Source organism: Xiphophorus couchianus, chromosome 22, assembly GCF_001444195.1.
Source record: "Xiphophorus couchianus chromosome 22, X_couchianus-1.0, whole genome shotgun sequence".
Classification (NCBI taxonomy): Eukaryota; Metazoa; Chordata; class Actinopteri; order Cyprinodontiformes; family Poeciliidae; genus Xiphophorus; species Xiphophorus couchianus.
The window spans coordinates 9979714-9993891 of NC_040249.1; the positions used below are offsets into that span (position 1 = coordinate 9979714).

The window sequence follows — 14178 nt, forward strand, 5'->3', positions numbered from 1 at the left end:
ACCCATTGAAATAACATACACTTGCTGACATATAACACAATTAGGTTTTTCTCAAAAAAGGGAGAAAATAGCAGGAGATAGAAATGATTTGGTGGACTGAAACACTGACTAGTAAAAAAAACAACTAACAATGAAACACATGCAGGCTAAGTATTTATCTTAATTAGAGGGCTCTAACTTTCACTGTCCACTCAGTAACTACATACATGAGGAGTAATTTTTTATATAATGCCTTGTTCTATGTCTACACAGCTTCAACTTCGGAATAATCTTGTAGTTTTGAGCTGTAACACACTAAAGACAAACTACCTAGACACTCCTGATTTTGAATACAGCCAAAGAACCCTTTGGAGTAAAGCCTGTTCCTGACATTTCCTCTGCTTCCCGCGTTCATCAGTGACAGGCAACAACCTCATCAGCTTGCACACTACTTCAACGTGCTCCATTAAGGTGCCTAGAATAAGGGTGCATTTCCATAAAATATTCTTTGTCAGAATCAGAAAATGGGCAAATTATCTGAACACTAAAACACCCCCAGTGCACCGGAGATCCTGGAGAGGACAGAAATGACCTCAATTAGGCTGTCTAAGCACAAGAAAGTGTCTCGCTGGATAGAGATCTGAGTGGCACGGAGAGATCAGCACCACCACTTCTTGCACATCACCTGGATGAGCACTTTTACATTTGTAAATCAATGAGGAGGGTAACCACGTGCAGGAGAGCTGGGAGGGATTCCTGTCTTCCTTGACACAGATTTTGAAGAACCAAAATGCCTCCATTACAGTGCTCAGTTTGGGGACTGCATCCTAATATCACTCAACCAGAACACTGTTATTTAGTGATGATGGATATGACCAAAGACGCTATTGGTTTTCTTTTCAATCCAATGGATGAAAGGCAAGTTTTGTGGAAATTTACCTGAAGCATTTGATCTGTTTATAGCAAAGATGCTGTGCTTTGTTTCTTGCTCCCTTTCTGACCATTTTACAATCACCAACCTGTGAACATTTGTAAAAAGCTGGAAGTTTACTCTAAGATTAAACTTTTCTTGCTTGTGTTTAAACCTGACACAGAATTTCACCCTCAGAATAAAGGAAATTGCTTGGGTTGTTCAAGAACATCCCAGAACAACTCAAGTCTATAATAACCTTGAAGATCCTGAAATACTAGTTTTGGAGTCCAATTTAGGGTTACATCAACCAGGGATGGGGATGTACCAACCGTTTTTGTTTGTAAATTGAAACGTTATAGGTTGGTTAAAAAATTATAGCTACCTGAATGGATCAACCAAAAGCCTTCTGGGAAAATCTTTTTATGCTCAAACTTATATCCCGGATTGTTTTGAGTTATTTTTGAGGTTTTATTATTCTGTATTCCTTAGTCTCTTTCTTTGATTAGATCAGTCTTGTTCTAATCAAAGAACAGACTGTTTAGTTCTTCATATTGCTTCTAGTTATGTTTATTTCAGGTTCTCCTCAGCTTGCCTTCTGCTCTCTCCCCTCACACCTGCAACCCATTAGCTCATCAGCCCAGGTCTTTTGTTCCAGCGCTCACTCTCACAGTATTTAAACCCCGTTCCTGCTCTCACTCTTTGCTAGTAATTCCTGTTATACTCTATCACTTTCTTGCTCTACCCTGTGTCTCCTTGTTGTTCTTTTTTTTTTTGGTCCATTGGGTTTATGTTTTGTCTTCTCCCTTTGCTCACTGGGATTTTTGAAAGTTTTTGTTCATCATTTCATATTGAATATTGCTCATCTACATGTTGCCACTCCATTTAGGTCTACCATCAACCACTACCCATCATGACACAAACTGACAAGGATTGAACATTATTGCTACAATGACAAGAAGTATTTTGGAGAAGACATGGAGAGGCTTTCAACTCAGCACCACCACTGAGTTGAAAAGTGGTGGTACAATGCTTGTTTATGTCAAGCATTGTACCAACTGTCACCCACTGAAGTAGTACTATCATGCCTGTTTTGATAAAAGCAGGTGTAATGAGAAAGAAGGACTACCTCTTAATCAACTCAAAACCTTGGTGACTGAAATCTGGACAAAATTAGATGTTTATACAGGACAAAACCATCCACAATGGTTTTGGAATGGAAGATCAGTGTGTTTTCCACACAGGCTAGGGCTATGTTATAATGGTCTTTAAAAGTCAATTATTTAAAATTCACTCAACCAACTTTGTAAAGACTGGACAAATATTCAGTCAATACTATACCTGAAGCTTGTTAATAACTCTAGTTTGCTGAGACACAATTTCTTTTGCAGATCTTTAAAAACCAAATATTTTTGGAGTGTATGTTTATAACCCTAACTTCCACACTCAGTTCTATTTTGGAAAGTCATTTGAAGTTTTTTGCTGTGTGATCTGTCATCTTTTGACAAAGAAGGATGACAGCTCATCCTTCATCCTATCCCAATCCTAAAAGGCCCAAAATTATTGTGACGTCCATGCCCACAGTTATATACATTTTTTGTTGGCACTGTACATTAGACATAATAATCCCTTTTTGACTTATGCTTGGCATGGGGTTCACCATTAAAGCTGTTTCTTCTTATTGACACAGCTGTTAGCAAAGCTATAGATTTACTACTGTTGGTGACATGTTGTCTTTATATTGTTACAAAAACCCACTAATAACAGTTTTAGTGCTGCTAATTCAGCAGGACTGAATATATGCTTAGGTGTGTGTGAGTCACGTCCCAAACTCCCCCTCCTCAGCTGCCAGATGTCCTGCCAGGTTTTCGTCCAGTGCCGTTATTTGTGGACATCCTACAAATCTGAAGAGGACTGCTACTGGTCTCAAACAAATAGTCGCAGTATGCGCAAAAAAATGTGCATTTCCATATGGCTATGTTTTCCAAATGTTTTAGTGCCTGTGTTTTATTTCAACTACAGTTTAGACAGCTGAGCACGCAAGAACTTAACTGTGAGACGGAAGAATGAACGATTGAGTTGCGTTAAAGGAATGGAAAAACTGTCTGTTATCTCTACTGAACACCTGATCTAAAGTATTTTCCAAAGGTTTCAGTAATAGATATGAAGTAATTTGTTCCTCTAAGTAACAATGTGGAAAAAGCCAAATATTTTGTTGCAGTGGTATAATCTCACACTAGAAACATCTTATAACCACATGATGGACAGTCAAGTGGTTTTAATTAAATGTTTCTTATTTACAAATGTTCGTCATACAATGCACTCTGCAAAGATTTCCAGCATCTCTCCAGCATCTAGGAGGCCTACAGCATACCACATCCTCTGCCATGCTCAACAGTGGAAATCTAAATGCGTAATTTGGTGACCAAGAGATGTGACTGCTGCTGTTACTCTCTATTTATTACCTGATTTTGGATCCTCCTCAATTTGCATGGCGCAAAGACAAACATGGGTCCTTCTCCGGCCTAGTGGAGCAGTGGCTGGTAGAAACTGACCCTTGTGCCTTGTCATATTTATACCACAGACAAGAAGAAAGCAATGAGTTGTAAGTTAGCAGTTCCTGAAAATTCTGATAATCAGTTATTAGGATAAGCAAGATGGATGGATGGATGTAAAGTGTGGATACCAAAAAATGTGGCACCAGATATTTTGTTCAAAACAATATTTTCTTAATATTAGATTTCTTTTTTTCTTCTTTTTTTTTTTTGCAATAAATTAATGCAGACATATTAAAGCTTGGATGTTAAAAGACAAGGCTCAGCGTAAGATACTGCTGCTGGAATAAAAAGAATATATTTATAATAAATATTTTTCTGCGTTTGAACTTGTTTGACCATTAATAAAACCTGTATTTGTAAGTGGGGAAAAAATTATAATTAAAAGAAACTTTCCAAATATGTGGTTAAATGAAAAGTTAAAAATGCCACAAAATCATGTGATTAAATCAATTTGTAAAATGTCCGCTTCAGCCTATGTAAAATCAAATTTATACCCTAACATAAATATATTTAATCTGCCTGCAGCGAGCGTTTCGGGTTGTTGTAGCCCCCCCCCCCTCCTGTTCAGCTGCGCTCAGTGCACACCTTAGCACTTTCAGACCTTGATGGACAAAGTGAATATGTACTTTAGCCCTCCTGCATACTCTAATCCCCCCATGTTGTATCTCCTCTCTGTGTCAAAATCTCCACCGTTGAAGCTGAGAGGGAGAGGAAAGGGAGGGCTATTGGGAGGCTCGGTAATTCATGCACACATGTGCCTGCCTGTTCCTCCAGTGACAGGGGCCAGGAGGAGGGGCACATGATAAATTGCCTTCCACCGGGGACCTCCGAGCACAGCCACCATGATGTGGGTAAAAATGGAAATTGCTCCCTTTTCACCGTCATTACATCAGTTTAGGACGCGTGTGGGCCTTATATGCGCACCGGTGAGGGGAGTTTTTTTTTTTTTTTTCTTTAGCGTGACTAACCGCTGCGCGATAAAAACGAGAGGCTGAGGAGGTATTCTTGATGATCATGATGATAACTGGAACTGCAAGGCCAAACAAAGTAAAGCATTAGAAGAATCAGCACACGAAACGCCCCGGTTTGCCAACGTTGGATAGACGCACACAAAAATCTATTTTGTCCGCAAAGTTTTCCGTAGCACTTCAAGCATCTCAGCGAAAGCAATCAACAAAACGCCATTTAGAAATAGATTTAGTTGCTCATCTTTGCGAAAACATGTTCGTCTACATCAGAGATTATCAATGCAAACATGCAGTTGACCCGCTATGGCCATAGAGCTGGATTGCACATTCGCGAAAATCAAACTAATTTTGCGCAACTTGGATCGCTTTAATCGCTCACTTCTTTGCGTCAACGTTAGATTTACAACTGATTAGAGGCAAACTAATTCACTGCATCCAAGAAGAGGGGAAAAAAGAAGTTGATTCATTTGCATAAAACTTTCACCAGTCAGATTTGCAAAGAAAAAATATTAAAATTTAAAAAAAAAGATAAAGTCAAATAAAAAAAAATGCATGTGAAATTTGTATTAAATTGTTAATGCATTTTTAAAAATCGCCGTGAAAACATGCTCTCTTTTATGAGTGCATATACATATAATTATTCCATTTATATCTAGAAATGCATGGCTTTTGTTGTCATAAAGTGTCAGACGGAGGGACGTCAACATTCTTGATGAAGATTTTTAGGCGCATCACTCGTTTTATGAAGCACACACCTATCGAGCTTCTTCTAAGCAATGCATTGATAAAATTCATGAAAATCCGCTTAGCAAAAGTCCGCTTTATTTTAAGTGTGTGTAGACACACGCATACACACACACCAAAAGTCTGACCTATTTTTAAAGTTTGAATTTTTGAAAAAAAGAAAGAAAGAGAGAGAGAAAGAAAGAAAAACACAAAGAAAGAAGGAAAGAAATGTGTTTTTTTTATGTTTTATGAAAGCCTTGGAAACTACAGGCCTGTGTGAGTATAAATGGGAATTATATATTCCCAAGGCCAATAATTTAACAGACCAGTAAAACAAATTCTATTGAATTTACAGTGAATTTGATGTTTATCCTTGATATTATTCAACTTAGGAGCTGAAGAAATGAGTTCAAGAAAAAAAAGAGGCACAGTAACATACGGAACAGAACTGCTTCTTATTTTTCCCCAGAATACATAGAAAAAAATACCAATATCTCTTTCCATCACCTGAAAAATAACGGGAAATTTAAATGTGGACATGGTTTGAAATTTTAAGAAACAGACATGCATGTAAAAATTTTTTTCTTCTCGATGAGACATTAAATAAGAACAAATACAATCATAGCAATTTCAAATGAACATCGAAATGAAGATCCCTACGTTTGTTAGGTTTTCTAACATATGCGTGTTTTCATTTTTACCTATAGAATTCAGCTTCAACATAATGCACTTTTTGAGTTGCTCAAATATTTTTTTTTCTCCCCATAACGCAGCTGTTACCGCCTGCTTTAAGCCCCACATATAAATAAATACAGTTCAAGTCCACGGATCCCGTCCATAAGTTTAGCGCAGTTAATATAAAAGTCTTTATATTTGCATTCTTAGTATTATAAACTTTTCGAAGTCTTTTTTTTCTTCCTCACTGATATCCCAGCGCAGACGCTGTGGTGAGTCTCTGTCCATACAGTGCATAAGGGGAGTAGTAGGGGCCAGTGGCGGCGGGGACGGGAACAGGAGCGCCGGGGGTCGGCAGGGGACTTTTAGAGTACGGGTGGTAGCGGCTGCTAAGTCCTAATGCGTGATGCGGGCTCCTTAGAGCCAAAGTCCCGGGACTCCCTGGGGCTCCTGACGGTGGCATATGCATATGGCAGGCCATGGCCGCTGCTGCAGCGCTGGCCAGTGATGAGGAGCCCGGGTAGCCCGATATTAACTTCTCCGCCCCGGTAAAAGCAGTGTGTGTCCTTAGGTGGTTCAGCAGCTCCTCTGAGGTGGAGAAGCGCTTGTCGCACGGTCCATTTGCCGACACCCAATTACAAACATGTGGGAGAGGGTCATTGGGGAGCATGAATCCGTAGGGGTACAGGGGGTGTCCGCTGAATGATGGCGCGGTGGTGTGGACGCCGTGGATGGGGTGTGTGGGGTACATTAGCGGGTAGCTGGACTTGAGGGCGCTGGCGGCGGCTGCGGCCGCAGAGTCGTGTGTGCACGTAGCACCGGCTGCGCCCGCTAAGTGACTGGCACAATGGTAACTGAGGCAGTAAGGATCTCTGCACAGGCTGGCTGACATGATGGACGGGGGAGAAGCTCCGGCCAGGGGGCTGGATCCAGCCTTACTGCAGCCCAGCGAGCTGGCCAGCTGTGCGTTTACCAAGCTTCCTCCGTGGGGCAGGAAGTGCTGAGGGTAACCGGCATAGGCCCCGGCCAAACTGCCAGGGTAGGTCATGCCAGCAGGGGGCAAAGGGAACACTGTTTGTCCCGGTTTGTAAGGGGAAACTGGCGCAACGAGTCCTGACCCGAGAACGGACGCGGAGGACACGGAGGTGACAGAGGAAGACTCCGAGGAAGATGAGGAGGACGTTTTGGTGCCAGGGGTCGCCTCCTGATGTTGGTTAACCTCCACGTTAATTCCACCGCAGCTCACGCTTATCCTGCTGTGGCTGGTGGTGCCAGAGCCGTCCGCCGTGCCGTTTTTGTTACAGTCAGACTCCTTCTTCTCATCTCTCTCCCCGCATTTCCCCTCCGACGGCATGGGAGAGGCGGAGGTGCTGGAGTTGGGGCTGCCAGTCCGCGGCGTGAACGGCTGGCAGGTGGCGCTCGGCACTCGGAAACCGGACTTCTCCCCAGCCGAGACGCCAGAGGACGAGTCCTTCTTGTCCGTCGGCTTGGAGTAAGGTTTGAAGCTGGATTTGTCGTCCACGCCGATGTCGCTCAGCTTCAGGGGGCCAGATTTAGATTCCTTCTCGCTCGATCCGTTCGGCGTTACGGAGGAGAGTTTAGAGGAGGGCGGCGGGTCCGGCTTGCCGATCTGAGAGCAGGTCTGCGCCAGCAAAGCCAGCGGACTTTTCTTGGCATCAAGCTGCAAAATTAAAATGAACATATAAAATATAGTCCTTTACATTTCTATGTAGAACTTTGCTGAATTTTACACGGAGTATGAGTGTATTTCACTAGAAACAAAATAATAATTATGATCCAAATATTTAGGTGATATGAGAAGACACAAACAAATCTCAAGTCTAAATACATTTAAAAGCATTTTTTTTAAAATGCTCGCCTTACCTCTATCGGACTAACTGGGGTGGAAGGCAGAGGTTGCAGATACTCCGGATGCAAAATGTGTCCAGACCGTGCCGTAAGCATTTTCAAAACCTTGATGGGAAGTCGGTTCGCTTGCCGTAGTGGGTCGGACGGAGGTACGGAGTGAAGAAAGGGCTTGTTGATGCTGCTATTCCGAGAACTGCTGCCGCCGCCTCTGCTGCTGCTGCTGCTGCTTTCCCACACGACACAAATTTCACTATTTTTCAGGGCAGACGCCGAAGGCGACTTGATCATGTCCCAACAGTCAGGAAATGAAACGGCGATGCATTCATCAGATTCATTAAGAAAAACCAGCACCAGTATAACAAACCAGTAAAACAAACAGGGGGGAAAAAAAGCTAGAAAGTCTTTTTCTGTCGAGAGAAACGAGTAAAAGGATCGCAAAACGCCTCAGTAATATGTAATCCCTGGTAGGAGAGGAGGCTGCAAGGCGCGGCAGCTTGGAAGGGAAGGAGACCAGTGAGAGGTTATCGCAGATCCGCAGCTGCGTCCTGCACCGAAAGCACTGCGCCCAGTGTGTGCGCGTCTGTCTGCAGGTCCTCGCTCTGTACTCCCGAAGCACGAACTGGTAGGAATTTTCACTTCAAAAGCAGCTGAATTAGTCCGAGATTAAAGCCTTTGCCGCCTTCCAATCAAATGGGACCCTGAGGTGATTGGAGGGTCAAGGGGATGTGACGTTCTCCTCTTTGTAAGCGCCTCTGTTTTGACAGCTCGGGGGAGGAGATAGAGGGAAAAAAATATTATGGTTGCTGTGAACGCTTGTCCCTGACGTTGAGGAGACATGGAGCTTGGCTCGTACCAAACCCAGTGCCGCTGCTAGAGGGGGTCTGGTGGGGCTGTGGGGGGAATATTGCCTAAAATGATGCATAATGAAAATAAAGGATTTCTAATTCTTGATTTCAATCAAAACATATTTTTAGGACACTTTAATTTAGAGCATGACAAGTCAAAGAGTTTCAAAATGTATTTCCTCATAATCTTTTTTTTAAATTTCCATATTTTTTTTTTTTTTTTGCTTAGCTTTGCTTCACTGCTTCATCTTATTTCTCATTGTATCGTCCTTGTTTACATTTTTATTGCCTTCCAACCTATTTATGTTAATGAAAACACTTTATCTTGCTCTTTGTTGTGAATGAATATCTATATCTATAAATAAAGACTGACAGATATTCATTTATGCTTATGCTAATTCCTGACCTTGGTAGCAGGCCACTCCCACTGACCCCATATACCTTTTGTAGTAAAATTCCAGAAATGATGTTCCTCTCTAGAAACATCCAAGGCCACGCTAGGCCTAACAGCAACAATAAATGTCGTTGTATTTAGTTTTACAAACAGTGTTGTAGACTGGGTTACAGTTCTGGTCCAACCCTAGAACTTAACTTAGGGAGATTCCAATACACAGCCACTGAAATATAGTTCACTTTACCAGACCTAAAAGTAGATCTAAGATGACTATTGTTAAAATGTACAAATGGGAAATAACATTATCCAAACAATTTTTTACATTACCCATACCCTGATGTTGACATGGTGTTACGTATTTATTTCATCCTTACTCTGGAAGTTTGGTCAATGTGCCAGAAACACAGAAACTTTTTTTTTTTTTTTTTCAAAATTAACCTGTTCAGCAACAACACGTTCAACTGACACAAACTACATATTTATTAATCATAGTTCTCAGAGGGGAAAAAAGATACATGTAGTTTTGACATCATTTCAGAAACGTTTTATGGCTTTTATCACAAATCAATTTTTTTTAAATTTATTTTATTTTTACGTAGAATGATAAACCAGATCTTACACAATTTATTGTCAGAAATAACACAATTACTGCACTATACATCTAACATCTTAAGTACCAAATCTTGTCACTAATTTATGAATTAAGTAATATAATTTATATTTGTAAATTGCTATTTGTGTGATAGTTATGGTGCTCTTGGGAGACCCCTGTTGGGGTGGGGGGTCTGAAGGTTTAAAACTTTTTTTTTTCTCAAATTGTTATTTTAGTCACGTTCAAAAATGTCAGTGCTTTCAATCCTTTAGAGATTGGAATTGATCAATTTTCAAGTTTAACACAAAATAATAATTATTATTATAAACTAAATACCCAATTCAGTCAATAAGTAAAACATCCAACTTCTATTTTGATTATTTATATATATAATTAAAAAGAAGCTGTCAAAATCTGAATCACCAGGCCAGACCTCAGAAATCGGTTTTGGCCAGAGAAAGCATGATCAGTGCACATCTCAGCTTTTGTTGTTTTTTGTTTTGTTTTCTACAAATTATAGAGTTTTGTGATTTCATGATGAGTTTACCAACCAAGCTGTTTGTGCTCCTATAACAGCCACGAAACTACTTCTTATTCCCACCGTGGTGCATCTTAAGAGTTTTGTCAGGAGGTCTTTCCAATTTACGGACTTCCCGCCTCACCCACCGACAACCATCAAACCAACCGCTTCGGTTTAAATTCCCTAAACAGACAAGCGTTGACAGGAATAGACCAATGCAGTGATGGAGGGATGCGAATGTCACATGTTTTCAGTATAATATACACCGCCCTTCTATTTCTATCTCCACCCCTCCGTCAAGTGTCAATTCTGCTCCGCCGCAATCAATCAGTTATTTGTCAGGCGCTGTCAATCCATCGCTTGATTTATGTCAGCTATTGTGGCTGATTACATGCAAGTGTTGCTGCTGGTGAAGTGAAAGGAGAACAAACGGATAGACGCCGTTCAAAAGACACCAAGTTTTTGTTAGTATTGTTTTTTCTTATTATCATGATCATCCGCAGAGTCGCATCGACTCGTTTAATTTTAAAACGCATCTGTTAAAACACGCGTCCTCATTTTTAGATTTATTTGAGGGAGACAAAAGCATACGGACTTAACCTCGAAAGCTTTTATTAAATAGCGCCTGTAACTTTCGGAGTTCTCAGTAAAAACACCTCGAAGGTGGTATGTACATGATGAAACTTTAATAACTTGCAGACAGCCTCGCTCACATGTTGTGCAGAAGCTGTTCGTGCTTCCAGGTGCGAAAATACTTTTGCTATAATCGGCCGATTATGGTGTTAACAAGAAGCTTTGGGGGGGAAATAACACTACAGCCATTCAATGTTGTAAAGTTAATGAAACAAAGGGCAATAAAGATGGATTGCAAAAAAAAAGGTGAGTGGGGTTAAGCTTATTATTAAGTTATTTCCTACAAATAAGTTTTAGCTAAAGTGAGGGAACAAACCTTAAGTTTTTTTTTGTTTTTTTTTTAAACGCCCTTGTCATTTTTGACCAAACGCATCTTTTGTGTTGCTGAAACCTGTCATCTGCTGAAACGACACAGACGCGCAGCGCTATAAATTAATCATCATAATAATAACAATAAGACACCCAGACATTTTTTATTGTGATGCCAGCTCTATTTTATTTGCATACAATGGAAATGATTTATTTTCTTTAGAGGGTTATAAAAAAAAAAAAAGCGTAGAGGAGAGAAAGAAAAGAAGAGGGATGGTCTGTCAGGCCGTTCAGAGAAAGGAGAGGAAGAAGGGGGGGGAAGAAGTTTAAAATGCCTTGAACTATTCACCGCTGAGATGGCTAATCAGTATTGAGGCTCCGGGGCAATCGGGCAGCTTTTCAATGTGGTTTTCCCTTTCATCTCAATCGGGGGATGGAGGCGCTCAATTAAAAGCCTATCAGTTTGTAAGTAAATCAACGCCTATCAAAGTTGTCACATCAAACAAAACGATTATTATTGCAACCCGCCTCTGCCATTAATCTCGTTCTGTGGTAATCTGCTTGACAGGTCGACTTGGAGAGCAAGAAAACCTGGAGTGGACAGTGAATGAGGATAAATTCTCCTTAAATAGCTAACAAAAATAAATGAATACAAAAGCAAACATGTTAGTAAAAAAAAAAATTTACTAATAGGTGAAACTTAAAGGAGATGGGAAAAACGTCAAATTACTGCATAAGAGTCGTAATACTTAATTTAAGGCCTGCAATAATAACACAAGTAAGAATATCATTGAGTCGTAATTATAAAGTTTCAAATTAGCACGTCTTTGCATACAATGTCTTTATATATATATATATATATATATATATATATATATATATATATGTATGTATATATATATATATATATATATATATATATATATATATATATATAATGTATGAATCAAATAGAGATGTGTTCCTTCACAAAATGTTTTTACTTCTGTTTCTTTCTGCGAAGAAAAAAACAAAAAAACAGAGGAACGTTTCATAATATGCAAAGATGTGTGATTGATAACAGCCTTGCTGTTTTCTGCGAGGGATGTCAGTCCCTGACACAATATGTGAATTATTAGGGCAAAGAAGGGCAACCATAAATTTTCACTGTCAGGCGAAAACCCTCTTTATTGTCCGCATGACAAATGGGGCTCCTGCACCAGACACCAAAATGCTCGGCATTCCTCTTAAATGGGAACACATTTCTCGCGACCATAATTCACCATATTTAAATAGAAAGTTTTAATATCCCTCCACCGCCATATATTTCGCCACACACTGACATGTTTATGAATCACCTCGCATGCAAATACAACTATTTACATCTCGAGAGGAAATATATTGGGAGTTGCAGGATTACTGGGAGCTGCGTGTTTGGCCGACGATCAAGAGTCACTATTAAAACAACTTTATTAAAGCTTTCATAAATTGTTTTGAGTCAAATTTGTGTGCTGCTGAGTACTGAAAATGTTAAAAAGCTGTTTTCCTAGCACTTTCTAAATTAATAATTTACTTTAAAACGTCAAATCAATGCAACCGAAATACAACTATACACGTACCTTTATACTTACGAGATAAAATGAAACAGCGCGCTACAAAAAGCTTACGCTACGTATTTTCTATATCCTTTTTTATAAATAAAACTCCGAAGATAAATGACATTAACTTAAAGTCCGCGACATGACATTACCTTACTATACGCTCCGACGCAGAGGTAAATGATAACAAAAAATAAACAAAACAACAACGTTATAACATTACAAGATACTCCGTTAGATTCAAATGAGGTGTTTTCTTTTTTTTTCCTTTCTTTCTTTTTATGCATGAGTCAAACCGGCTTTCTGTCGCCCATGACGCGCCGACAGAAGCGACAGAGAGGACTGAAGCCATGCAGACTCCCTCCGCTCCAGCAGAAGCAAGAGACGAGGGAGAAAATGAGCTTTTCCGCGAGTGGGAGGGAGGTTTCAGGTGACGTCACGAGGCACTCAGAAAAGCAGAAGAAGAAGCGTCCGCTCAGAAACTTTCTGGTGTTTCTCGAGAATAGCTGCAACGAAACAACAGAATAAATGTGCCAATGTGTCATTCATATGTAATATTTTACTCACTCACGTCTTTATGTCTGCCTTGTGTTTATGGTGCAAGTTCAAATACGGCACGAAATGTCAGAAAGATTTCACATTAGATTACTGGTGATGTTAATTATGTTTGCAGTTGTTTTGGTGTATTTCTACGCCATGCAGACCTATATGCCCCCAACTGGATGATTGTAGTGTTCTGATATAGAAAGAATACACTGCTTTGTTTCACAGGTTTTTTGTTCCTACTACACATACTTAATACCTGTCAGACACTTAAAGGGGCAGTATTCTGTGTTTTCCTGGAACATAGTATTATTTTATTGCTCTATCAAGTAACTATGTTACCTTCAGTTGTTATAAAAATGCTAAACCAAATATGATTTAGAAGAAATTTGAGGTAATAAATTAATATTGGGCCTCTGTCTCTTTAAAAACTAATCCTGTTTCTGAAACTTTGCCTTCAGAAAGTCACCAGGACATCACTCCTCTATTGACCCTTTAACAACATTTTCACTAGCATGTATGAGCTCAGCAGATGCCAGCTCCACCAGGCGTTTGCTAATTGCTGCTGTCTAGTCTGAAGGAGCTGAGTGAGGCAGTTGCGGAGGAGAGGTGCTCTGTGGTGCAGAAGCTCAGAAGCTTGGGAGTTTAGAAGCTTGGAAATTGCAGCTCAAAGTAGGAAGGCTTCACTAGGTCCACCCAGGTGCTTTGCACAGCTGAATGGTTGCCACAGGAGACTAACGGATTTCTCAAACATGCATGAAAGAATCAAAGCAAAACTCAAGGTAAATTTTTAGATGAGGGAATGAGGAAATAACATTACACAACATAAAACGATGTAAAGCTCAAAATAGTTGATGTTACATAACATTGCCCCTAGTTGAAGTTGTCTCAATGACCAATGACTGTCATTGATCATTGAGAGATGGTGCTAAACAAGGCAACAGTACTAAGAACAAGAATACTTAATCCATGGATTATAGCTGCAGTGGATGCACGGTATTTATGAGGACTAGGGACCACAACAGTCCACAAATAGCTAAAACACATGATTACTTGGGACTACTTTAGGGGTCCCAACTG

The 14178-nt window shown here is 40.2% G+C and overlaps 2 protein-coding genes and 1 long non-coding RNA gene across 6 annotated transcripts in view; 2 read left to right on the plus strand and 1 right to left on the minus strand.

Moving 5' to 3' along the window:
• Positions 1-5359: 5359 nt before the first annotated feature.
• znf503 (zinc finger protein 503) lies at positions 5360-8424 on the minus strand. The gene is made up of 2 exons (XM_028007642.1): positions 7701-8424; positions 5360-7497 (listed from the first exon to the last, which is right to left on the minus strand). Exons 1-2 carry the CDS (start codon positions 7971-7973, stop codon positions 6061-6063), a joined length of 1710 nt encoding a protein of 569 aa, XP_027863443.1. The 5' UTR covers positions 7974-8424; the 3' UTR covers positions 5360-6060.
• A 2721-nt stretch (positions 8425-11145) lies between these two features.
• Positions 11146-11614, plus strand: LOC114137592 (uncharacterized). The gene is made up of 2 exons (XR_003594034.1): positions 11146-11443; positions 11547-11614. It is a non-coding gene; the product is annotated as an uncharacterized LOC114137592 (long non-coding RNA).
• A 329-nt stretch (positions 11615-11943) lies between these two features.
• The window catches only part of lrmda (leucine rich melanocyte differentiation associated), a 235907-nt gene continuing 233672 nt past the window's right edge, over positions 11944-14178 (plus strand). For 2 of the 4 annotated variants that reach the window (XR_003594218.1, XM_028007724.1), the window contains exon 1: positions 11948-12985. The gene's annotated coding sequence lies outside the window, so the exon portion shown is untranslated. Of the gene's footprint in view, positions 12986-14178 lie in introns of all 4 variants that reach the window. The other 2 variants (XM_028007720.1, XM_028007722.1) reach the window with 2 other exon arrangements.